The sequence below is a fragment of the Armigeres subalbatus genome, chromosome 3 (genome assembly GCF_024139115.2).
Source record: "Armigeres subalbatus isolate Guangzhou_Male chromosome 3, GZ_Asu_2, whole genome shotgun sequence".
Taxonomy (NCBI): domain Eukaryota; kingdom Metazoa; phylum Arthropoda; class Insecta; order Diptera; family Culicidae; genus Armigeres; species Armigeres subalbatus.
In genome coordinates this window covers 164,119,037-164,146,708 of record NC_085141.1, presented here as the reverse complement: position 1 = coordinate 164,146,708, position 27,672 = coordinate 164,119,037, and the positions used below count along the sequence as shown (strand labels likewise).

The following is a 27,672-nucleotide window of genomic DNA, read 5'->3' as shown; positions in this document are numbered from 1 at the left end:
AAAGCCGGAATACACCGCCGGGTATGCCCCTCAACAGAATGGGGTGGCAGAGCGTAAAAATAGAACGCTGAACGAGATGGGACTGTGCATGTTGCTAGATGCAGGGTTGCCCAAGCGATTTTGGGCGGAGGCGGTGAACACTGCTGCCTATATTCAGAACAGATTGCCGTCAAGTGTAGTTGAAAAGACTCCTTTTGAATTTTGGTTTGGTAGAAAGCCCAATCTGAAGGGAATGAAAATCTTTGGGTGTGCTGCCTATGTGTGGATACCGCCTCAAAAACGCAAGAAGTTTGAAGTTAAAGCTGAAAAGTTTACGTTTGTTGGTTACTCTTCGGAAAATAAAGCATACAGACTACTGGACACGCGTACAGGAAAAATTGTGGTAAGTCGGGATGTACGGTTTGCGGAATTCGATCAAGCCAAACCTACAGGGATCAGCTGTGAAGAACTACAGGCAGTCGAACAGGAGGCAGATAACGAAATTTTAGTACGCCTCGGAGGTACGTCTGAAAACGTTGTTCCTATTGGTCCACCGGAGGATGATCGCAACCGAAGTGTCGATTCAGAAGAAGAATTTTTCGGATGCAATGATGGCTCGGCCGATGGTGATAGTTGTCTCTTGGGTTTAGAGAATGAACTACTTCAGGAGAATCTGGAAGGTCATGAACTGAGGCGGTCTGCTAGAAGGAACATTGGAGTACCACCGGAAAGATTTCGAGAAACGATTGGTTTGGCCGCAGCGGTTGTTAGTGAACCCAGCAATTACGCTGAAGCGATGGCTAGTCCTGAGAGCGACAAGTGGAAAGCGGCAATGGCAGAAGAAATAGCTTCGCTACAAGAAAACGATACTTGGGACATTGTCAAGTTACCTGCCGGTCGTCGAGCCATTGGCTCAAGATGGGTATTTAAACGTAAAGAAAATGCTGATGGGAATGTCATTCACTTTAAAGCCAGGCTCGTAGCTCAAGGGTTTTGTCAAAATTTTGGAAGCGAGTACGATCAAGTCTTCGCGCCGGTGGTGAGACAAACCACCTTCCGCACGATTTTAACAGTAGCTAGCAGTCAGAAGATGTTGACGAAGCACGTCGACATAAAAACAGCATATCTCTATGGCGAACTACAGGAGGAGATCTTCATCAGACAACCTCCTGGCTACGAGAGCGATGATCCAGAAGCAGTGTGTCGTCTGAAACGAAGCCTGTACGGTTTGAAACAGGCGGCAAGAATTTGGAATCAGAAAATAGATGCTGTTTTGAAAGGAGTCGGATTTCAACAGTCGAAGGTGGACCCATGTCTCTACATAAAGCAGTCCAACGGTCGCTATGTGTACGTTCTACTGTATGTGGATGATCTAATCATCGCCTGCAATACGGACCAGGAATATCAAGCGCTGATTGAGGTACTGCTGCGTAATTTCAAGATTACCGAGCTAGGAGATCTGTCATGTTTTCTCGGGATCCAAGTGCGTAAACAAGCTGGGGCGTATGTACTCAATCAAAATCGTACATCTCAAAACTACTTGTGCGATTCGGAATGCAGAATGCTAACACTTCACGAGTACCAATGGCGAGTGGCTACTTACAACAGCTGCAGGAGGAGAGTGATAGGCTTGACGACAGAGAACAATACCAAAGCCTAATAGGTGCGTTGTTGTATGTTGCAATCAATAGCCGTCCTGATATTTCGGTAGCTACTTCCATCCTCGGACGTCGTGTATCAGTGCCAACGAAAACGGACTGGATTGAAGCCAAAAGGTGCTTCGATATTTGAAAGGGACGATCAATCACGAGTTGCATCTGGGAGCAGAAAACGAGTTAAAATTGGAATGTTTCGTAGACGCTGACTGGGCAGGCGAAGTGGCGGATCGAAAATCCAATACTGGTTTTTTGTTCAAATTCGGAGGCGGACTCATCGAATGGTGCTGCCGGAAGCAAACGAGCGTATCGTTGTCAAGCACCGAGGCGGAGTATATCGCCTTAGCAGATTGTCTACAAGAGCTCCAATGGTTACGAAAGTTGATGATTGATATTGGTGTTCCTCTAGCGTATCCTGTTACAGTTCACGAGGATAACCAGAGCTGTATTGCTTTAACTGCCACGGATCGTTCATCGCGCAAATCGAAGCATATTGATACGAAATATTGCTTCGTCCGAGATCTTGCTGTGAATGGTGTGGTGTCTATCCGATACTGCCCGACAGAACGTATGGAAGCAGATATTTTGACGAAGCCGCTGGCAGCGGTGAAGCTAGGCGAACTTCGGATGGCTATCGGTGTTAAATCGACTGAAGTTGAGAAGGCGTGTTGAGCCCCTCGGGCGAAGATAACATCATCGATGTAGAAAACCCATTGTTAGTTTCTCTTTACTTCCGTTCAATAAACTGTTTTCCATTTTGTTAGTTGTTTTCGTTCAATCCACACATGTTTGATTGCTTCTCCAATCCGATTACCTTTTTCCTCCTTGGCCAACAGGGAAGGGGGATTATTACACTCTAAAAAATCATCACGTCATATTCACGTGAAAAATCACGTAACTGATCTGTCTTGAACAAATGAAGATTGTTACGTGACGTTAGTAATGCTCACCAGAAATTCACGTAACTTTTACTAAAAATCTTGGTGAATATGACTGTATATCCACGTAAACAATTCAAGTGAGATTGTGTTAGTGTGATTGCAGCTTCGGCATTTGCGGAAGACCTGCATTGTAAACAAGAATTAATAATACATAACCTAAACATGATGATACTTCGCGGGCGGAGGTAAGTGATATTTCAGGTGCATCTAGGCGGATATTTTCCGTGCCTGCATTTCTCCTCTTTGAAAAAAAAGCAACGGAGGTTGGATAAAATTTATTAGATTCGTTGAAAAATTATGTGAAAAAGAAAAGGAAGCTGCATGGAAGTCTAGAGCTACAGTTTTCCGGTCGCGTAAATATAAAGTTTATAGCCTAGGTTCCACTACTTTTTGGTTAATTAACAGCGGCAATATTAGCAATTTTCGAGCAAGCAACTAGTTTCAAATTTTCAGCGATTCTCATTGACATAATTTCTCAACAAATCTGATAAATTTAATTCAACATCCGCCAATTACATTGTTTTTCTTCAACAGTATTTCTGTGATAACTCCAAAGCGCAATGACAAAATGACGGCATTCCCTGTCAATAACGCGAAAAAGCTTCCCTTTTATGGGCAGTCCCTGTTTAGTTCATTTTTGCATTCATTCCAAAATCACTTTATTGCAATACATTTTAAAACATGTAGTGGTTACCTGCTGTCTTGTAGATTTCACTAAAATTTCACGTAACCAGTACGTACAAATCACGTCAGGTTCACCTGATAAAACACGTAACTACTTTCATTCTTCACGTCATAAGTACTGGAACATCCAGTCAGAGTCACCAGATAAATCACGTTACTCAAGGAAACTAAATTTTGTTCAGGTTACTTGTCATTCAGGTCACTCTTACGTGAAAAGTAGGGTGGATGAGAACCACATTTGTTTTCAGGTAAATATGACGTGAAGATTTTTCAGAGTGTATTATCGTCTTTATTTAAGAGGTTTTCAGCCCTTGGCTGGCTCACCTCTGGGGTAAGGGGGAGGAAATGATGATGTAATCACTCGCCCACTGCAAGCCGAATATACCTCTGCACTTGCCACGAGATCATACGGAATTTATTGGAATTTTTGGGTTAGGTTCGAAAGGCAGAGGGTCCCCGTCTTGGTTAACGAGCTGCTAATGTGATGGATAGGAGAAAGCATTTGATGGAATTTCTAATTGGATGAAGGGAAACGAGCTTTTTGGTTCATTCCCAATTCTAGCAGCTACTGCTAGAATAGTCAAGTTGAAGGTATAGGATAGAAATGGAAACGGTATGAAAGTCCATTTCCAGTTCTAGCGATTGCTAGAACATGAGTAATATAGAGAAAGATACAAAGTAGGAGAATGGAACGGACCTGGGATTGATGACTTGGTCACTATTTTTCACTAAAAAGTCACTATTTGCATCCAAAAGTCACTAAAGTCACTATTTTTCGGAAAATGGTCTCTAAAGTCACTATTTTTGCATTGCCTGTTCAAAATAAAAATCATTTGTACTTCAATTAATCAAATGTGAATCTGATAGATATATATTCTTCTTCTTCTTCTTCTTTTGTCATTACATCCCCACACTGGGACAGAGCCGCCTCGCAGCTTAGTGTTCTCATTAAGCACTTCCACATTTATTAACTGCGAGGTTTCTAAGCCAGGTCACCATTTTTGCATTCGTATATCATGAGGCTAGCGCATGATGATACTTTTATGCCCAGGGAAGTCGAGACAATTTCCAATCCGAAAATTGCCTAGACCGGCACCGGGAATCGAACCCAGCCACCCTCAGCATGGTCTTGCTTTGTAGCCGCGCGTCTTACCGCACGGTTATGGAGGCCCATATATATATATATATATATGTATATATATATATATATATATATCGGGACCGCTTTGCGATTTGGGCGTAACTTATTTTGTAAACAAACATTGGAAGGCGAATTCCTGCCCCATGAGGCATTTCCCGAGAAAGCCACGGTATGTATTCGACAGAGTTTTGGGGAAAATCGCTTGCATTCTGCTGAATCCATGAAACAATGTTTGTTTACAAAATAAGTTACGCCCAAATCGCAAAGCGGTCCCGAAATATGCACCAAAGAAGTTCCAAGCGTGTTGTGAAAATCGTGAGATTATTTCCGATTCATGTCAACTATGATCTTTTTTTTCACGCATGGAATTTGTATGCAAAATGCTAATCTCAAATAAAGAGTACAGAATTGAGTAGTATTGGAACCAGAACCACGTCTGTTGGTGAGCGTTAACAACCTCAGTTTCATTACATGACAATGATGTTTGATGTTTCTCAACGTCAGGGAAAGTGATGAAAGATAAGGGCGTCGATGACAGAAAGTACATTATGATTGTTAAATGGTTGTTAAATACGTTTATGATTGTTAAATCCGCCTTGCGACCCTTCGAGATTAGTTTCGAAAAAAAAAATGGGGGGTAAGTTATGATAGAAGTAATTTTGGCACAAGCCACTAAATTCAAAATTGAAATTATTTTAGAAATATCACGTTTTTATAAAAAGTTTTATAAAAGAATTTTAAAAATCTAAAATAAAACAAAAACTAATTAGATTTCAAGGATTTTTTAACTCGAGATTGTTTTGCCACCCATTTTCAATCAACTTTAATACTAAAGTCTGCCATTTTGAAATTAAAGTTTATTAGAATTTCTGGATGTCTATTAAAGACCATGGTTTCATTGGATTTTCAAAATTTTCCTCAAAATGCCACGTCGAGCACCAAATCTCAGAAACTTCACTTAAATTTGTTATTAAACCAGACTTTAATAACAGGTAAAATCTTTTTTTTTAATTTCTTTATTATTTTCATTATTTATATTTTTTAAACAAATGGGCCTACCAAAGATATGCCACATTGGAGAGAATTCCATATTCTGCGCAACACTAATTGCTTTCTGTAAGATAGAGATTACACTCTGAAAGCCAATATTTCATCATATTGAAGCAACAAATAATCTGCTTCTACACTTAGCTTTAAAAAAAAAGAGTCCAAATCTTTTTTTTTTTTGCTCAAATTCTAGAAAAAAATGTTCACGAGCGCTTTAGCCCTGCTGCTAAATGAATTCTGCTGATTTGTCCATGCACACATACAGGGGATGGACAAAATAATTAGGATAGGCAAATTTTGGGTAAAATTAGATGTGTTGTAACTACCTAAGTTATCATCCGATTTTGACAATTCAGGCATGTCTGAACTAGAAAATTAATCCATTTTGACGGTATGTCCATGGAACCGACTATGGCCACCGGATTCCGGAGATATTCCGGGTTTTTCGGAGGTAGGTTCAAAACCGTAAATTTGAGGTGGATATTAGGAGAAGTTGTGGTTAAAAATTGAATAATATTAGTAACCACAAATGAAGTAGGGCTCTTGCTGATTGGAACCATATATTGAGATTTGGAATCGGACCAGAATCAAGTGAGATATGGCCATTTCTTTAAAATCGGTTCCGATCGATACTTATCAAAGGTGTCAGGCCACAACTTCATTTGAATCTCGCTCTTTGATAGATCGTCCACTATGATTTTATTCTAGAAGGGCTCTAATGTGTCCAGAATGAAAAACCAATTGAATAAACGAATCCTGGAGTCGCTGGGATGTCCCCGGGGAACCTGTGAATGGGGACATTTAAGTTTTAGCACCAAAATCAGTCATTCGACGGCTCTTTTTTCATGGTTTTCGATCAGGAAGCGAAGTATGAATAGAAAATGGTCCATTGATGGCTCTGACCGCTTCCAGGATCTACGGATTGGCCCCGGGGAACCTGTGGAAGGGGACATTTTAGTTTTACCAAAAAAAAAACAGTCGTTCGACGGCTCTTTTTTCATGGTTTCCGATCAGGAAGCGAAGTATGGATATAAAATAGTCAATTCACGGTTCTGACCGCTTCCAGGACCTACGGATTGGCCCCGGGGAACCTGTGGAAGGGGACATTTTAGTTTTACCACCAAAACCATTCTTTCGACGGCTCTTTTTATGATTTTCGATCAGGAAGCGAAGTATGAATATAAACTAGTCCATTGACGGCTCTGATTGCTTCCAGGACCTACTGGTTGCCTCCGAGGAACCTGTGGAAGAGGACATTTAAGTTTTAGTACCAAAACCAGTCATTCGACGGCTCTTTTTTCATGGTTTTCGATCAGAAAGCAAAGTATGAATATAAAATGGTCCATGGTCGGCTCTGACCTCTTCCAGGACCTACGGATTGGACCCCGGGGAACCTGTTGAAGGGAATATTTTAGTTTTAGCATCAAATCCAGTCATTCGAAGGCTCTTTTTCCATGGATTTCGACCAGGAAGCGAAATATGAATTTAATATGACCATTGACGGCTCTGACCGATTCCAGGACCTACTGATTGCCTTCGAGTATTCTGTGAATGAGGACATTTTAGTTTTAGCACTAAAACCAGTCATTCGATTTTTGATCAGGAAGCGAAGTATGAATATAAAATGGTCCATTGACGGCTCTGACTGCTTCCAAGACCCACGGATTGCTCCTGGAAAATCTGTGTAAGGGGACATTTTATTTTAAGCATCATAACCAGTCATTCGACGTCTCTTTTCTAGTGGTTTCGATTAGGAATCGAGAAATGAATATAAAAAGGACCATTGAGGGCTTTCTGGACCTACAGATTGGCCCAGCAAACCTGTGGAAGGGGACATTTTAGTTTTAGCACCAAAACTAGTCATACAACGGTTCTGTTTTCATGGCTTTGGATCAGGAAGCGAATTATGAAGTAGGCAGGTTCCCCGTGAGCTATCCGTAGGTCCAGAAAACGGTCAGAGCCGTCAATGGTCCATTTCTTATTCATACTTCACATTCTGATTGAAATCCATGAAGAAAAAGCCGTCCATTGTTTGTTTTTTGTGCTGAAACTGAAATGTCCCCTTCCACAGTTCTCCGGGAGCAATCCGTAAGTCCTGGAAGCGGTCAGATCCATTGATGATCCAATTTATACTCATACTTCGCTTTCTGATCAAAAATCTCGAAAAAAAGCCGTCGATATATTGGTTTTGGTGCTGCAACTTAAATGTTCCTTTCTACTGGTTTTCCGGGGGGAATCTGTAGGTCCTGAGAGCGGTCAGAGTCATCAATGGCCAATTTTATATTAATACTTTGCTTATATTAAAAAAGAACTGTCGAATGATTGGTTTTGGTGTAAAAACTAAAATGTCCCCTTCCACAGGTTCCTCGTGGGCAATCCTTGGGTCCTGAAAGCGGTCAGAGCCGTCAATGATCCATTTTATTTTCGTACTTCGCTTCCTGATCGATAACCATGAATGAAGAGCTGTCGAATGGCTGGTTTTGGTGCTAAAACTAAAATGTCCCCTTCCACAGGTTCCCCGGGGCCAATCCGTAGATCCTGAAAGCGGTCAGAGCCGACAATGGACCATTTTATATTCATGCTTCGCTTCCTGATCGAAAACCATGAAAAAAGAGCCGACGAACGACCGGTTTTGGTGGTAAAACTAAAATGTCCGCTTCCACAGGTTCCCCGGGCCAATCCGTAGATCCTGGAAGCGGTCAGAGTCGACAATGGACCATTTTATATTCATACTTCGCTTCCTGATCGAAAACCATGAAAAAAGAGCCGTCGAACGACCGGTTTTGGTGGTAAAACTAAAATGTCCGCTTCCACAGGTTCCCCGGGGCCAATCCGTAGATCCTGGAAGCGGTCAGAGCCGTCAATGGACCATTTTATATTCATACTTCGCTTCCTGATCGAAAACCATGAAAAAAGAGCCGTCGAACGACCGGTTTTGGTGGTAAAACTAAAATGTCCCCTTCCACAGGTTCCCCGGGGCCAATCCGTAGATCCTGGAAGCGGTCAGAGCCGTCAATGGACCATTTTATATTCATACTTCGCTTCCTGATCGAAAACCATGAAAAAAGAGCCGTCGAATGACTGATTTTGGTGCTAAAACTTAAATGTCCCCATTCACAGGTTCCCCGGGGCCAATCCGTAGATCCTGGAAGCGGTCAGAGCCGTCAATGGACCATTTTATATTCATACTTCGCTTCCTGATCGAAAACCATGAAAAAAGAGCCGTCGAACGACCGGTTTTGGTGGTAAAACTAAAATGTCCGCTTCCACAGGTTCCCCGGGGCCAATCCGTAGATCCTGGAAGCGGTCAGAGCCGTCAATGGACCATTTTATATTCATACTTCGCTTCCTGATCGAAAACCATGAAAAAAGAGCCGTCGAACGACCGGTTTTGGTGGTAAAACTAAAATGTCCGCTTCCATAGGTTCCCCGGGGCCAATCCGTAGATCCTGGAAGCGGTCAGAGCCGTCAATGGACCATTTTATATTCATACTTCGCTTCCTGATCGAAAACCATGAAAAAAGAGCCGTCGAATGTCTGATTTTGGTGCTAAAACTTAAATGTCCCCATTCACAGGTTCCCCGGGGCCAATCCGTAGATCCTGGAAGCGGTCAGAGCCGTCAATGGACCATTTTATACTCATACTTCGCTTCCTGATCGAAAACCATGAAAAAAGAGCCGTCGAACGACCGGTTTTGGTGGTAAAACTAAAATGTCCGCTTCCACAGGTTCCCCGGGGCCAATCCGTAGATCCTGGAAGCGGTCAGAGCCGACAATGGACCATTTTATATTCATACTTCGCTTCCTGATCGAAAACCATGAAAAAAGAGCCGTCGAACGACCGGTTTTGGTGGTAAAACTAAAATGTCCGCTTCCACAGGTTCCCCGGGGCCAATCCGTAGATCCTGGAAGCGGTCAGAGCCGTCAATGGACCATTTTATATTCATACTTCGCTTCCTGATCGAAAACCATGAAAAAAGAGCCGTCGAATGTCTGATTTTGGTGCTAAAACTTAAATGTCCCCATTCACAGGTTCCCCGGGGACATCCCAGCGACTCCAGGATCCGTTTATTCAATTGGTTTTTCATTCTGGACACATTAGAGCCCTTCTAGAATAAAATCATAGTGGCTGATCTATCAACAAGCGAGATTCAAATGAAGTTGTGGCCTGACCCCTTTGATAAGTATCGATCAGAACCGATTTTAAAGAAATGGCCATATCTCACTTGATTGTGGTCCGATTCCAAATCTCAATATATGGTTCCAATCAGCAAGAGCCCTACTTCATTTGTGGTTAATAATATTATTCAATTTTTAACCACAACTTCACCTAATATTCACCTCAAATTAACGGTTTTGAACCTACCTCCGAAAAACCCGGAATATCTCCGGAATCCGGTGGCCATAGTCGGTTCCATGGACATACCGTCAAACTGCATTAATTTTCTAGTTCGGGCATGCCTGAATTGTCAAAATCGGATGATAACTAAGATAGTTACAACACATCTAATTTTACCCAAAATTTGCCTATCCTAATTATTTTGTCCATCCCCTGTAGACCTGTCTTTGACATAAGTATCAATAAACACTGATAAATGGCGTTTCAGTATCTTATTAACTGGTTTTAAAAAATGGGTTTTTATGATGTCTATATTTACCGGGGCCCTCCTTAGCCGTGCGGTAAAATGCGCGGCTACAAAGCAAGACCATGCTGAGGGTGGCTGGGTTCGATTCCCGGTGCCGGTCTAGGCAATTTTCGGATTGGAAATTGTCTCGACTTCCCTGGGCATAAAAGTATCTTCGTGCTAGCCTCATGATATACAAATGCAAAAATGGTAACTTGGCTTAGAAACCTCGCAGTTAATAACTGTGGAAGTGCTTAATGAACACTAAGCTGTAAAGCGGCTCTGTCCCAGTGTGGGGATGTAATGCCAATAAGAAGAAGAAGAAGATATTTACCATATGGGGCGATATCGCCACCCCCTCGGGGCAAGACGAGCAAGGATAAAAAATATGTCAAAAGTGTACTGAATTTATTTAGAACGGGTGACACATTTCTTGCACTTCTAGGGATTATGCTCAAATGCTGTTTCGCTTGAAAATGTCGTATTCCATGTTGATTTGTTGACCACTGGCTCTACGGCAATATCTGAATTTGCTATAATTAATGTTCACGATTCAAACCACAATTAAAACCATATCCATTGTTTTAAATCACGTCTGTTTCAGGCTGAAACTATTTCGATAATTTTGGAAATGCATTTAAGGGCTAGGTGATGCTTAAACCTTGAGATGACCTTGTTCTTTATACAGTTGACAACACCGCCCCAAGCCGACATATATCCAAAGATAGCCCTGTAAAGCCTCGTATAGCCCTCTTACATTATTGTTAACCATCCCTCGTAATAATAATGTGAATATGATGCTCCATTAAATTGTAATCAACTTGATAGCTTCATTTTCAAGCCAGTTATAAGCCTTTTCGTGTTCATAGCTGTCTGGCTGTCTTGCCCCATATGCTTATAGAGTTGAAGCTCTTGAATATTTCATCCAGTCATATGGTCTCCCCCCTCGCCAGCACCCAATGACGGAGTGCCACAATCAGAATAATGTAAAATTAAACCTCGCCATATCAACTGTCATATAAACCTGAAACGACCTATGCACGGTAAGCCTTTATTCAAACCAGCAAATTATGAATCATAATCGACTGAGCGTAGCAGAGCAAAATCATTTTTTGAACCACTCTAATTCTTAGTCTGCTGCTGCCGGTGCCGTTGTTTACATTCGTGCAGAAAATCGTTGTAACTAAATTTTCAAATGGCTATATGTCAATGGTTTTTCAACCGATTTTCTCAGTTTTTCACCAACCTCTTAGCCATCTCTTCTAGTTTCTGGCCATTGCGTATTGTATCTAGGGGTGTTCAATTTTTCACTAGAGCTGTGGGAGTAAAGCAACGGATTTGAAAAAAAATCAATTTTGGAGATATACTTATATTTCATTACCAAAAATAATATCTATTCTTATAGTGATGATGGAAATGATAAAATAACAAATAAAAGACATCACCTGGAACATAAGAACACATTTTGAGCATCCCTACTATGCATACGATGATAATTCGGTGCTTAGGATCCACTTTAAGGTTCCCCAAACACACGCGACGCGACAGTCGCGACGCGATTCTATCGCTTGGCGACAGCGATTCTGTCGCCGTTGGTATGGAAGCGTAAATAGAACATTGCCTGCAGCGACCCAACGATAGAATCGCGGCGACTAGTTGTCGCCGTCGCGGCGATGAAATCGCTTAGGTTTGGGGGAGCCTTTATACTACAGGATGTATGAAGCATCAGAAGATGTTTTCAAGCATGTTGTCTACTGTGAACTTGGTCAAATAGGGTGTCCTACGAAAGGCTGAAACACATAAGGCTGAACTCAAAAGGCTGAAATCTTGAAAGGCTGAAAGTCTCAAAAGGCTGAAAGTATCAGAAGGCTGAAACGTATCGAAAGGCTGAAATTGATGGGATGCAATGAATCCCAACCATACGATATGTTGTACCAACTATGTTGAGTGGTTGGATAGTGAATAATTGATAAAGAATAAAGAATAAAGAATAAAGAATAAAGAATAAAGCATAAAGAATAAATAATAAATAATGAAGAATAAAGAATAAAGAATAAAGCATAAAGCATAAAGCATAAAGCATAAAGAATAAAGAATAAAGAATAAAGAATAAAGAGTAAAGAGTAAAGAGTAAAGAGTAAAGAGTAAAGAATAAAGAATAAAGAATAGAGAATAGAGAATAGAGAATAAAGAATAAAGAACAAATAATCAAGAATAAATAATAGAGAATAAAGAATAAAGAATAAATAAAGAATAAAGAATAAAAAATACAGAATAAAAAATTAAGAATAAAAAATAAAGAATGAAGAATGAAGAATAAAGAATAAAGAATAAAGAATAAAGAATAAAGAATAAATATTAGAGAATAAAGAATAAAGAATAAAGAATGAAGAATAAAGAATAAAAAATACATAATAAAAAATAAAGAATAAAGAATAAAGAATGAAGAATAAAGAATGAAGAATGAAGAATGAAGAATGAAGAATGAAGAATGACGAATGAAGAATGAAGAATGAAGAATGAAGAATGAAGAATGAAGAATGAAGAATGAAGAATGAAGAATGAAGAATGACGAATGAAGAATGAAGAATGAAGAATGAAGAATAAAGAATAAAGAAGAATAAAGAATAAAAAATAAGGTGTAAAGAATAAAGTATAAAGAATAAACAATAAAAAAATTACAGAAACAAAGGAAGGAGGAAAGAAAAAGGAAGAAGAGAGAATGAAGACGGAAGAAGGGAGAAGGAAAAAAATCAAAGATTGAAGAAAGAACATAGAAGAAGGAGGAAGGAAAAAGTAAGATAAAGATGAAAGAAGAAATAATGATGAAGCAAGAAGAAACAAGGAAGAAGGAAGGATGTTCTATGTTACCGCCATCGGGAGTGACAATGGGTCATCGCTCTCACCGGCGGTCTGGAGGTCGTAGAGAAAAATCGTTCAAAAAGGTCTCTTATATTTTAGTATTCTTGCCCTCAGATACATTCAATGCATTCTACAAGCATTCATTCAGTGACCCATTCTCACCCCCATTTGACCCATTGTCACCCCCGACGACAGTACCTCAAAATTTTATGAGCTGTGTAGACTACAAAATAAGAATTCCGTATAAAAATTGAAAGACAACAAGAAGTCACAAGAAGGTTGCGGATCATTTTAGTTTGTGCCCCTTTTAGCGTCAAATGTGAATTCTTCCACTAATATTGGTTTCTCACGATTTTTCAGCCTTTCGAGTTTCAGCCTTTTGTTATTTCAGCCTTATGTGATATTTTTACTTTTCAGCCTTTCGTGTTCAGCCTTACGAGTTTTCAGCCTTATGTGATTCAGCCTTTCGTGGAAGACCCGTTAAAATAAATGTAAACTATATACAAAACATGTGTGATAATAAATTATGATGTTCTAGGATCTCTGAACGGTACTGGAATTTGAATCAAATGGTCTACCGAATCAACCAAGGCTTCCATGATGTCCCAAGCCACGGTATCAACCCATTTATGTCCTCCGAGTATTTACCTTTCTCTTGCGTCTCAAATCCAGGCATTTGAGATGTTGTAAGATCCCCAAATTTTGAGTTTGATCAAAATGGTCTATCGAATCAACCAAGGCATCCCCAGCCGCAGTATCAAATCAATTATGTCCTCCAAGTATTTGTCTTTCACTTGCGTCTCAAATAAAAACATATGAGATGTTGTAAGATTGGCACGGCAAATGCTGGGTAAAGCGTACCATTGGTACTTCGCGTACCTGAAGGAATAAAATAGACCCCATCTCGCGGTCCTTAGTCTCTTATCCAGCAACTCCTATCCCTACCTCCCCGCGGTGCTGGCCGGGATACGAGCAACCTTAGGGAAGATCGGCTAACCAACCCCGGTGGGAACTATGGTCGTATGCTGACAGGGAAGGGGGGGTTTGCTCCTCTCCGGAGGTGCAAATCTTATTGAGCGTCTGTTCTCCATGTCAGGATCGGCTCACAACAGCGTCTGTTCTCCATGTTAGGGGCGGCTGATCATCGTCCGAGTGCCAGCGAGGGACTCTAAGTGAAACTGTGCACCATGGTCCACCGGAAATAAGGAGGAATGGTCCTCCGCAAATTTAGGGGGTACACACACTATTCATGTCTGGCGTATCCTAATGGAACTATCGAATCTGTACTTTCGCTTCTAATTCTATCATGAACATTTACGTCTAAGTGTGCAAGATGATATTACCATTTCCATATCATTGTATGGTTCTTGCTCGTCTTGCCTCGATGTGATGGCGAATTCGTTTCATATAGGGTAAAATTCCAATTCTGGACCTCTGCTCTAGAGAAAATGCTAACAAATATTGGCTCATATGACAAGACAATTATTTAAAGCTTTTTAGTGGAATGTCTGCACTCTGCACTAATTGTCAACGAGTTAGTATTATCTCATTTTATTCCACCACTTAATTGTAACTTTACAGATACGTATTTCGACCTCAACAGTAAGGCTGTTTTCAGTGTCTCGTACTTGTCTCGACCAATAGTAGAGTGCACGACAAGGCGTCTGTACAAAAAGCTTCAAAATCATGCATACTATTTGAATTTATGTGCTTTCACCCTACTGCAATAATTCTGACTATTTTCGTCACGAGTTCTTTGCAAATAATTGTACAATGATTTTGAAATATACAAACCTTTCTTAATGTTTAAACATCATTCACCCTTGACGAAAAAACAGTGATAAGCCCCGGCTAGTCCCTCGTACATTATCAGTTGTTTATAGCGCGGTCCTGAAATAAAATGTTAAATCATGCATGGTATATTCGATTTAAAAAAGCGCACAGGGACAAATATTAATAATTGTAATTGACTATCACATCTTAGTTCGACAATCTAAATCTTCGGAAAAAAGTCAACACTAACGAACACCATCCATGTGAATGAAGCTACTTCATTAAGTTTTGTTTTTGTCATTTTAGCCAAGCCAATGTTATCACCACCATGTGCATCGTACTCTCATCAGCGTTATTCTAGTTTTGTCCGTTGACGGAAACGCAGCGCGATTCGTTTCCTTAGGACGCATAATACTTGCGGCCCAAGTAGTGAACTGCACCCACGGTTTTCGTGAAGAGTATTAACTGCAACGTGTTTCCTCGATCTTGTGAATGTTTACATTTTCGCCCGTTTGCGCGGAGAAGAGTTTGTGGATATTAGCAGTGTGTGGTGTGTATGAATTTACTTAACAGATTGTGGTATAATCTGGCACAAGTTTTACTAAAAGCCTAGGATAAAATGACTGGCGCAATGGATATTTTATTAAAAGTGAGTTGGTATTGAAAAACATTTCCCTTGGTACTCAATATAAATTCAATTGAAGGTTTAATGCTATTTGTTGATCAGTGCACCAATAAACGCATCGAGATAAGGAAATATTATAAATTACCATGCTTTAAAACTTAAGCACTTCAGATATTTGCAGCCGTTTATGACATTAAAACAATGATTGTCAGTGGGTATGATGTGCATGTATCCTACCAATTACGATAAGCGCTGCATATAGAACTAAATTGAAACCCATTTCTCACATGATTTTCATAACGAAACTCCAAACTGTATCATGAATCAACTTTTTTATAAAAAAAAACAGATTAATCCCCCTAGCGGTGACGATGCCTTCCTCGATTCGATCGCTTGGTTTTACCTTAGTGTGATGCACATCATAAATAATTGCCTGCATTACGGCTCTTGCAAACGCTGTAATGCGAATCAACCAACGCACCATAACTTTTGAGCGCAATGACCGATCGTGATTATATTAAATAATAGTATAGCCGAAATTATACCCTTTCGGTACAACCGGGTACAACTTTGTTATACGAGAAAGGCAAAACTGTATTTTCAGAACGGCTTGTCCGTCATATCGAATCTTTTGGTATGCTAAGTAAAATCTTTTATTTTCTTTCTATCTTTTTCCGGTCAATTTCAGTTATCAGTTTATCCATGAGCTCTGTAATAGCACTGGCCGTCCCACATCCTTCCCGGAAACCATACTGGTGTTTATATAACACATTGTTCAAAGTTAAAAAGTGTACTAAACACCTAGTTAGGAGTTTTTCTAATACCTTATTGATAACTGACAAAGTTGCGATGGGTCGATAATTAGAAGGGTCAAAGACATCATTACATTTGAAAACTGGGGATACCTCAGCTATTTTCAAGATATTAGGATAAGAACCGGCAATTATTATTTGGTTAAAGATGTTTCATAAAATATTGGAAAAAGGGATTGTGTAAGCTTTTAATAAGTAGGCTGGGAAACAATCGTGTCCACTACTTTTATTAACGTCCAGTTGGTTTATTAGCTTATTGCTAACTTCGCTTTCATTGGCGGGACGCAAGAAAAAAGAGTTAGCAAGACCTTTAACATGTTTCAAATAACCAAAGTTGTTTTTTGGTAGCTTATTTGCTAATTCGTTACTAATGCTGGATTCTCTTCGCTTCTTTTTGCAAACACGCGTGCTCACTGGTGTTGTGGGCTTCGTGGCCGTGCGATTAGCGACGCCAATCCTCTAGATGCATGTGCTGTGGAGTGTGGGTTTGATTCCCGGCCCGGTAAGGAGAAAACTTTTCGTAAAGCGAAATGCTCTCCACTGGTCCACTGGGTGTTGTGTAAATGTCCTGTCCGTTGTCTCATGCTAGATGTTAAGTGTTCAGTCTGTGCGACCTCTGGTCGACGGTGATTCTGTCTTTTATTTTCACCATCAATCACAAAAATTCCTTTTCCTTGCTTTGCTTTTGATGGGATGGAAATAGGAGCTATAGGATGAAGTGCCTAACCGTTCCCCTATATGTTCAGTGAGATGGAAACGGAATAGTTCCTCTATTCATCTCATCGCGAAACAAAGAAATACGATACCAATTTTGTCGCTTCTTTTTATGACCATGCGTACTCACTGCTGAAAAAATCACAAAAATAAGAAACAAATCAATTTTTTTTTCGTTGCTTTGTTTTGTGTGGGATGAATGTCGGAGCTATGAGATGAAGTCTAGGAGCAGTGAAGTGTTATACCCCAAGCAACACAACTTGTTTTATAGAAGTTTATAATGCACATATAAGACATAGTATGATGTATTTAGGGCAGTTCACATTTCAAAATGTTCGAAAATTCCAACTCTCATATGCCAATTAGCATCATTATGATAAGTTGATAGTTAAATGTATTTTGTATTTTGTAAATAGTTAAATGTATTTTTCCTAGCCATTCGAGATTTATTGTGTAACTTTCGATTGAAACCTTTTTAATAATTTTAAATTCTATGTACATCTCGATGTTTCTCTTTTAAATTCATAGATTCATATCAGAGAGTCAACTGAATAGTTCCTTTGGGAATCCTATTCTGTGTAAATGCTTGTATTCATTTATATACATTACTACTTTTCTGGTAAAACAAAAATAAATATTTTTCAATGGGACTGTTCATTGCGTCCATAATTCCGGAGCGCAAGAACAGATCGGGTCAATTTTCAGTAGCAAATAATGTTTTTTTCTTTATTAAAGTGATTTTTAAATCTATCTATATAAATAAAAATGAAATGGTCTGTGTTCGTATCCACATAACACGGAAATGGCTGGATGGATTTTCTTCGTTCCTTCAGCAGATAGTTTCGTTATCATTTCCGACGGGTTTCTTCATGCAAAAATCACGAGTTGAGTTGAGTAAATCGTGAAAAGCTAAAATTAAGATTAGTATGGATATTTTGCAAGGGCAGTTCCCAACGCGAATTTTCACCTACTATACAGGACAACGTCTGCCGGGTCGACTAGTTAAAAATAAAGTTCATCGCTAACAAATAATGGTATTATAAATGGGATTGAATATAACATACTGAGATAAAGTTATGTGGGAGCACGAAAATCATCTAAAATCGTAATGAAAATCTCTGTTCCGACAACAGATATAACTTGTTTGTAGCGCTGAATTGATTGGTAAAATAGCACTACATAAAAAGTTCTATTTTGAAATAATCCTACTCAGGGCCGGATCTAGGGGGGGTCCGGGGGGGCGTGGCCTTGGGCCCCCACAAATCTTATGTACCAAAACCAACCTTTTTTGTACATTTTAGGGCCCCCACAGGCTTTCGGCCCCGGGGCCCCCCTCCGGCTAAATCCGCCCCTGATCCTACTGTGCGAACAGAAGGTAAAAAATTGTAATATTTATTGTTCATGTGTTACTATTGTTTAGCCAACACTGTATTTTTCACTTCGAATTCCAATCATTGCTTTGTCATACAAGGATGTTGTGACTGCGTTCAAAACTAACCTCGGATGCAGCTGTAAAACATATTTAATACTTGTTGCATATTTGTTATGAGTAAGTTATTTTAACATAGATATAACTGTTTTCAGTAATTTCAGAATGTAGAAGGAAGTCACATCATGAAAATTGACGAACCTTGCCATCAGTTCCCAGTTAGCTTCGAACTGCCGAGGAGAAGAGATTTTTTTTTTTTTTTCCCTCGTTTGTCGGGTGAAGATCACTGCGTCCAGATTTTAGGACTATTGTGATATACCCTTTTACTGTGAAATACGCAAGTTATCTCAGTAACATGTTTGTCACTGAGATACCTTGGTATCGACTGAACTCAAGACCATCTATTATTGATGAATAGAGATCCTGAGTTACAGTATGTGACTCCCCCATTCTGGCGAGACTAGCTTTATGAAGCCAACCACGTCCTTGGGGGATAAGATCCATATGTCAGCAGGCCCTAAAAGGGCTTGCTGAGAACTTTGAACCTACGTTGGGTGAGTGCACTGCAATAGCAGAGGATGTGTTCTGATGTTTCTCTCTCCTCGTCACAGAAGCGGCAATTTGAGGTTTGGATTGCTCCGATCTTTTGTAGATGGTATCTGCAGGGGCAGTGTCCAGTTATTAGACCGGTGTAGATGTTGAGATCCCTTTGTTGAGACCTAATAGTTGTTGGGTTTTCTTGGGGTTAATCGTTACGAGCCTTTTGGATTGGCTCGTATGGGGAAGTGCATTCCAGTTTGATGTGATTTGACTGACCATATATTTGTTCAGTTCCATTTTACAGAGCAGTCTGAGATCCCGCAGAAGGGCTCAGGGCCAATGAACCTTTCATTAGATCCATTCCTGGCTAGCTCATCAGCAATCTCGTTTCCCTCTAGACCCGTATGTCCTGGGATCCAATATAGGTAGACTCGATTGCGTATGGATAAGTTTTTCAAAGCCAGAATGCATTCCCACACTAGCTTTGAGTTACAAGTGTAGTTATTAAGCGACTTATGTTGCTTGGCTGTCAGAGAAAATACATATTTTTGCAAATCTATACTTTCTCCTCAGGCATAATAACACGCATTCTAATATTGCATATATTTCCGCCTGAAATACTGTGGGCCACTGTCCTAAGTGGACAGAAATTTTTGTTGTAGGGCCATAGATTCCGGATCCTGTCAGATTATTCATTTTGGAACCATCTGTGAAGAAATTTATAGAGCCTGTTGGAACGCTGGGTCCACCTCCTTCCCACTCCTGGCGGGAAGGAATGAACACATCGTAAGGTAAGTCATAATTGACTACCGTTTCCATCCAGTCACTACAAATTCCTATTGCGGGATTTATGGCAAATTCATTTAGGAGAAGAGATAATGCAATGAGTGATTCTGCAGATATGAAATATGCCTGGAATCCGCCGCCGAAGAACTGCTCAAACGGACTCAGTCTGTTAAACAGAATTTTGAACGCCGAGCTCGGGAGCGTAATCCCTTTGAGATTGGTACACTATAGCATAATGAATCTCAACATCATTTTCAAATGATTGAATACTAATTTCATCTAATCATATTTTTGCTGACAAGACATCTTTAAAAAGTTTATCCTTGTCACTATTCCAACTTAAATACAAAAAGTTTTTTTTAATTTTTCTACGAAAGTAGGGTATCTGTTCCTATATCAATAACAATAAGGCAATGCGCATATAAAATGCATTGATTTCTCACCCAATAATCAAGAAACATGAGAATAATTATGCTCGGCTCACGTAATTTTTAATTGAAAACAATTGGGTAACTTCAAAAATGAAATTATTGTCACATATTAGAAGTTTTAGAAGTAAAAACATCAACACCGCCATGCACCTATTTCAATAACATTCAAGAATAGTTAATCCTATGCCTGTACCTATATCAATAATACTGTTTCCAACATAAAATACGCACACTATTACTTGTGTGTATACGTAACGATATGGTTGCAGTGATGCCGAATTCTACAATGTTTTGTATTTGAGTTGAAATATAATTACGAAATTGCAGTTTTTGTTGTAGTTTTTCAACTTATCAGTTAAATTTTATGTTTGTCGTAGATGATCTTTTCAATATACCTTATTTTACAAACATAGGAGTTGAATTTCACAGTAAAAGTTTATTCAACCATTTTTGAAATAAAAATCTAGGTCGGCAACCCTTGAGAGTACTGCAAGGCATGTAAACAGTTTGGAATACGGGCAAGGATAATTTAGACGTTGTTCAAAGTAAACCTATATCAAACTATAGGAAATCGCGTTGGTTTTTCAAATATTATTAAATGTATAGTGAAAATGTGATGTGCTTTGTGTGTTGTGAAGTGAATTTCGATAGGATACACAAAGGATAGCTTGAAATAGAGTGGAAAACAACGGCGTGAAAACGGATGAATCTGCTAGTAGCAATCGAGCAGTGCATCAAACCAACAGTTCAGAGGTAGGAAAATGAAAATAAAAGTGCATAATAATTTTATCTTTAAATAATTTGATTCTTGTGCATTGAAACATTACTTTAAGAAAATCTTGAATAATATTCGAAACATTCAAGAATGTGTTCCATCCATTATTGTGTACATACGATGTGAGAAATTGTAATTAAATTGATTTTTATTTGGTTTATCGACGGTTGGGATTAATATACGGGCTGTTATTAATATGGGAACAGATACCCTAGTTGTTTCTAGCACAAAACAGATAGACATCATAGAACAAACAGAAAACTTCAAAGTGAACTCTTTCTGTATCAACAATCGACGAACCGCCCTCCCCTCCGGCATACGAACAACGTGTCCAACCCACCGTAGTCTGCCGTGTTGTATACGCTTAATAATATCCAGCCCTTTATACACTTGGTGCAACTCGTGATTCATGCGACGCCGCCAGATACCGTTTTCCTGTTTACCGCCGAGTATTGTCCGAAGTACCTTACGCTCAAACCGAAAGCTCTCCGATCAGCTTCCTTTAACGTCCATGTTTCATGGCCGTATAAAGCCACCGGAAGAATCAGAGTAGTATACAGCCCGAAATTTGTCTTCGCTTCCAGACTACGGGACTTGAGCTGGTTACAAAGTCCGTAAAAAGCCCTATTTGCAGCTGCAATACGCCTTTTCACCTCGCGGATAACATCATTATCGGACGTCACTAATGTTCCAAGATACACAAATTCTTCTACCACTTCAAATTTTTCACCATCCAGCACCATCTCATTACCACCACCACTAATGATTGATTGATTGCCAGTGACCATGTACTTCGTTTCTGTACTTCTGTCTTCCTCTTAACCCTTTATAAGGCAGTGGCAACTATATTGCCACCAACAAAATATATGTTTTTCTATTTATTAACAAGAGCTCTACTTATTATTAGAGATGCGGCCTCGAACCGTGCATTGTGGCGTCAAATTGTTGATTCAGTGTTATCTGTTTAGATGTTAACTAAATAAATGAATGAATGAATCTACTTATTATTTCTCATGTAGGGGCTTTATTTGCTTCCTAGTAACACCCCAGATGAATTTGAGCCATGAAAAAATTGAAATGTCAATTTGAGAACAGTTTTTTTTACGAACAGATCGTAAGTTTCGAGTGGAAGAAGGATTTTCAGTTATAATTCGTTAAAAAAAACGACAAAAATATATTTTTCCCGTTGGTATTAATTATTTTGAATCTCCTGTGTTAGATTATTGCGTGATTAGCGTGAAAAAAGCTTTTTCTGTATATTTGGTTTTTTGGATTTTTGATGAAATTGTGTTTTTTTCCCAAGGGAACAAAGGCGCAAAAAAAATTTTTTTTTTCACTTATAATGCGTTTTCCGACTAGGACTTTTAGCATTAGCATTAGCATTAGCATTGAGCAATTCACACAAATTCGTAGGTGGTACAAGCCAAGACTATTGTATGAGAGTAGCATTACTTTCATCCGTTACCTCAGATATTGATTTGGGACTAATCACTATCTCTTAGATGGAAGCATTGCACTGTCCAATAGTCGAGATCTGTCCTGGCCACGTCCTTGCGAATGCTGAGGAAGGGGAAGGATGGTTAGTTGGACAGTTGGACACCTACTTAAGAAAGATGCAGAGAACTCTACGACCTCTCATAGGTGCCACGGGAGGTTTTTGGAATTGAAGAATTTGTCTCAGTGTAAACATTTTATCCGTCGTTGATCGGCTCTCACGAAAACCTGCCTGATATTCGATGACGAAGGACTCTTCAAGCGGTATCAATCTGTTGAACAGAAAACGGGACATAATTTTGTACGCCGAATTAAGGAGGGTTATTCATCAGAAATTGGTGCACTCTAGTCTGTGCCCTTTTTTAAAGAGAGGGCAAATGAGGTCGTCCAACCACCTAACAGGTAATTTCTCGTCTTCCCATATTTTCGACATAATATGTTGCAATACAATTTTACTCAGTCACTGAGTAGGTGAAAGTTAGAGTGATCGTTGATGTTGTCGCTAACGTTGATTGCACTCATCCGTTCGTCGAGCTAATAGCTAATAGTAATCTTTCGTTCGATATAGTTGACAACCGTGATCGAATTTTACTGACAATGAGGTAGTGATCAGAATCAATGTTCGGACCTCTGAATGTCCGCACTTCGATAACATCCGAGAAATCTCGCTTGACAATTGATTAGGGCCTAAACCAATTCAATTTTAACATCATTCGATAGCATCCTCTAATAGCTACTAATAATATAAAAATGTTCCGCATCTTCAATTAAATTACTTAGAAAAAACTAATTTTTGATTGGGCCTACAACGTGTTATTTTCAAAATATGTGTAGGCCCACCCTAAAAAACAGCCAAGCCACACGTTTTTTTCTGTCTGGGATAAGCCTTCTCCAACTTCGGACGGATAACGAGATTTTTTTCCGAACAATCATCGGCCCGACCTCGGAGAGAGAAATTTTCCCCTCCCGAAAACCCTTATCCCGTGTTTACTTTCAAAAAATGCCATAAACAAAAGGTCTATGAATGACAAATGCAGAATGACTTTATCAAGAAGGCCTATTCCGGAGGAAAAATGAAAATAAACTTAAAATTTTCAGAAAAATATATTAAGCTCGTTTAGTGGAATGTATTAAACCGTCTAAGACGAATTAAGTACTGTCCATTTAATTCCACCAGTTAATTTTCGTTATCTTTGCAGATACGTATTTCGACCACAACTGTGTGGTCGTCTTCAGTGTCTTGTACTTGACTCGACTCAAGTCGCAAGTCGAGTCAAGTACAAGACACTGAAGACGACCACACAGTTGTGGTCGAAATACGTATCTGCAAAGATAACGAAAATTAACTGGTGGAATTAAATGGACAGTACTTAATTCGTCTTAGACAGTTTAAAATTTTATTTTAACGATTTCGACACATTTTTGCATGTTTTCAATGCAATTAAGGTTATGGATGGATAGATAGTGTTGATTATGTGCTTTTAGGAGTTTTTGATGCTTAAGCATAGCATAGCATATCATAGTTACGGTGTACTTCGTAGATTGGACACTAGTGATACTTATGTTTTTCTTTTAAAATCCTTATGCAGATTGCTATCAGAAATCAAGGTGGGTGTGGTCCTTGATTTCAATCTAGGATAAAAATCACAAAAGCATGAGGTTTACTACTCCTGGCCACGTCCATCTTCACCGTAACTTGGGAGGGGAAGGAAATGTTGGTGTAGTACTTACTTAACGAGAGGCCCCCGACTCAGCGACACTCTCATAAGTACCACGAGTTGGATATTGGGGAAGGTATTCGTTGGGTCAGGATTTGCCTGTAGCTGACAATGTGACCGTGGTAGATCTTACACCGTAACACACCACGCAAAGGTGTCTATCCAGCGTTACGGGGGGAGTTTTTAGGAGTTTTTGATGCTTAAAATATCATACACTTGGGAAATAGGAATAGAAATTGTAATGCATTTTTTTCGAACGGCATTTTCTCAATGTTTACGTTTTGGCTGTAGGCCCTTTTCAAATGTTACGCGACAAATGGCGCTTATCCACCAGAACATGGCCTATCTGATTGCAAGTTTTACACTTTGGGTGTCTCCAGGATGTTCTTTCGTGCAAAGTAGGTGCTACTTATGGCCATCCCTCTGGTAGCAGCGAAATTTACTAGCCGTAGGCCGTTGTATTGGTAGCGGAGAGAAGGCTCTCCCTGCCGATTGTGGGACGGAAAAAGTCCTCTCTAGCGACCGATAACAATTTTCACGTCATACTTTGGGCACTCTCCATAGACTTTATCAAGACATAAAACGTGTCCTTCACGTCGTCGGATTTATCGTTTTATCGTATCGGTGCGTAAACATTGATTAGGTTGTAATTGGAGAATTTGCCACGTATCCTCAACACACAGATTCTTTCGCTATGAGTTTCCACCGCATCACTCGCTTCATCTGCTTGCCCATCACTGCGAAACCAACTCCATGCTCTGCTTTTCCGCCGCCGCTGTGATAGATATTATACTTGAATGCAGTGTTGGTCGTGGGGTCCACAGCTCGGAATTCACGTTCTGAGGATTTAGGCCATCGGACTTCTTGAAAAGCGGCCACGTTCACTCCAACCTTCTGCAGTTCACTAGCCAGAAGGCTCACTTGTCCAGGTTTATTTAGGGTCCTGACATTCCAGGTACCGAGTTTCTAATCATAGCCCTTATTTTGTTGCCGGGTCGGTCGGCGTGATATAGGTACTTGTGGGGACCTGAGCTATGTTGGGCGCTCCTTCCTTGATGTCAACCGACAATTTTGCAGCCCAGTGATTTATTATGCCTCACACTATTTGAGTAAGTCCGACATTTAAAAAAATCCAACAACTGAGATCTCTGCAAAAATTTCGACAAATATCCATAAAAAATTATCAATATTTTGGTAAATTTTACTAAGTCTTTGGCAATCGTTAGCGAAATCTTGTTCAAATATATTTAAGCTGAATTCCAGGGTTTGCAGAAATCGCTCTCAATAGATAACGAACAACGATAAAAGAGAGGCAAAAACTGTTCCGAATCATAACAAGCCATGGTAACAAATGTATCAAACTTGTATACAAGTGCGAAAAAAAAACAGAATCGGATAGGCAGCCTCTATAGAAAAAAGGTGATTCTCGCTTTGTTTTCGCTCCTTTCGTGTTGGTTACTGCACAGGTGTGTAGAACAAGTTGAAATGCATCATCAGAGCTAGTGCTCCCCGTATTTGGAGCTTTTTAAAAGAAATTTATCATGGGGTATAGTATCCCGAATCAGTTCTCTATCATGACAGCTTGCGAAAAAAGTTTCTCGCGGTATGCTACATATCGTATATGTATACAGAGATGATAAGTGAGAGACTTGCTCTTTCTCTTTAGGATTCAATCCCTGCTGAATTCCGATGAGATATGGCTGAAGTATCGTCAAGGAACTACACTAAAGTCTATTTTTACGCGAGGGATATATTCGCCGTAAATCAAAACCACAAATAAAATGCTTTAAAACCAACCCCAGTGTGCAGAGTTTAGAAATTTTACCGAGATCTTGGCTGTTCGATTTTCGACGAAATTTTTGCTGATATTGGCTGTGTATGTGTACGTTCAACTTTTGGAAAGTCAATTAAATTTAATATTTGGTTTAGAGTAGGCAAACGAATTGAGCAAATCGCATTAATTGCACGCGAACAGATCATTCAATTCAGAATTGAAGTTTAATTAAATACGTTTAATTTTTTGTAACCCAATGGGATTCTACTGAGTTTAGTCTTGTCTTATCTAGGTTTAATAAACTAAATACTAAAGTTCATGATTTGAATTCCAAGTTGTGTTGGAGGCAGATTCAGGTTTTATTATTGAACTTGCAGACCCGATGAACTTCGTTTCACCTAAAAGTGAATTACTTTCTGATTAGTTCTCGAGATATGCAGAAATTTCTGTTTCTGAATTCCAAGTTGTGTTGGAGGCAGATTCAGGTTTTATTATTGAACTTGCAGACCCGATGAACTTCGTTTCACCTAAAAGTGAATTACTTTCTGATTAGTTCTCGAGTTATGCAGAAATTTCTGTTTCATTTGTGCTTTCCAGAAGGGGGACGGGTTTCGAAACATATCTTCCGTTCCAAAACCTCCACATGCCAGATTTGGTTCCATTTGCTTGATTATTCCTCGAGTTGTAAAGAAATTGATGTTTTACTTGTATGAGCCCCCCCCTCTCTTTATGAAGGGGGAGGAGCCGAACCATCTTAAGAACCTTCCACGCCCCCAAAAACCTCTGCATACAAATTTTCACGCCGATCGGTTCAGTAGTTTACGAGTCTATAACGTTCAGACAGACAGAAATTCATTTTTATGTAGGGGAAATGGAGGCTTTGGCAGGTTTTGTTCTATTATTGTCAGTTTTTTGCCTTTCTCGTACAACAAAGTTGTACCGAAAGGCTATCATTTCACTCCGAAAACGAACTTTTTATAGAAGCCTCAGAGACCCATAGTGTTATATACCAATCGACTCAGCTCGTCGAGCTGAACAAATGTCTGTCTGTCTGTGTATGTGTGTGTGTGCACACGAAAACCGAAAAACATTAGCCAACTTTTCGTATAGTAATTCTTAACCGATTTCCTCGCAACAAGTTGCATTCGACGGGCGACAAACTCTAGTTGATCACTATTGATTTTCATAACGATAGACCGTTGCGCCTAAAAGTTATAAAGAAAATGGTACATCGACCCATATTAGCACCATATAAGGTTGGTGTCTTGGCTAAATGCGAGAAAGGCAATATCACTACTCGGTGAATTAAGTTTTGCCTTTTTACTAAACTAATTATGCTCAAATTTGGCCTAAAAAATCTTTGCATATCAAAGAATAAAGTGGCAAAATTTCATGAAATTTAATCAACAAAAACCCCCCTGACAATAATAGAACAAAAGCTGCCAAAGCCGCCATTTCTCCTATATAGAAGATAACCCACTGCACATTCCAATTTTTTTGCCATTCATTTACCTAAGGTTGAATCGATTCATATTATTTCACAACATTGCGATTCTGAGTTACCGAGCTTAGTCATGCGTCTAAAAATAACAATTATTTTTTATTTCGTTTTCGATTTCAAGCAAAAAATGCAAAGGGCTACCTATTTCACAATTCAGTGTCCAGTTTTTTTTAGTTTAAATTATGACACGCCCATTTTTGAAGATCTATTCCTCTATACTTTCAACACGTTGTTTACAGCTAAGCATCCTAACGGCTGTGTTGTTTTCGCTTATAACTAAGCTGATGTTACTACATATTGCGGTATAACGATGATGAATTTCAGTACGACTACCTGAAATTTGCGTCACGCAAATGATGTAGCATA

At 39.5% G+C, this 27,672-nt stretch overlaps 1 protein-coding gene across 2 annotated transcripts in view; it reads left to right on the top strand.

Annotated features, from left to right (window-relative positions):
- The window catches only part of LOC134225754 (UTP--glucose-1-phosphate uridylyltransferase-like), a 53,569-nt gene that overhangs the window by 9,750 nt on the left and 16,147 nt on the right, over positions 1–27,672 (top strand). The window contains exon 1 of one of the 2 annotated variants that reach the window (XM_062706102.1): positions 15,066–15,356. The exons of the other annotated variant lie outside the window; for it this stretch is intronic. Coding sequence (XP_062562086.1) covers positions 15,327–15,356 — 30 coding nt within the window. The 5' untranslated portion in view covers positions 15,066–15,326. Of the gene's footprint in view, positions 1–15,065; positions 15,357–27,672 lie in introns of those variants that run through there. 2 annotated transcript variants of the gene reach the window in all.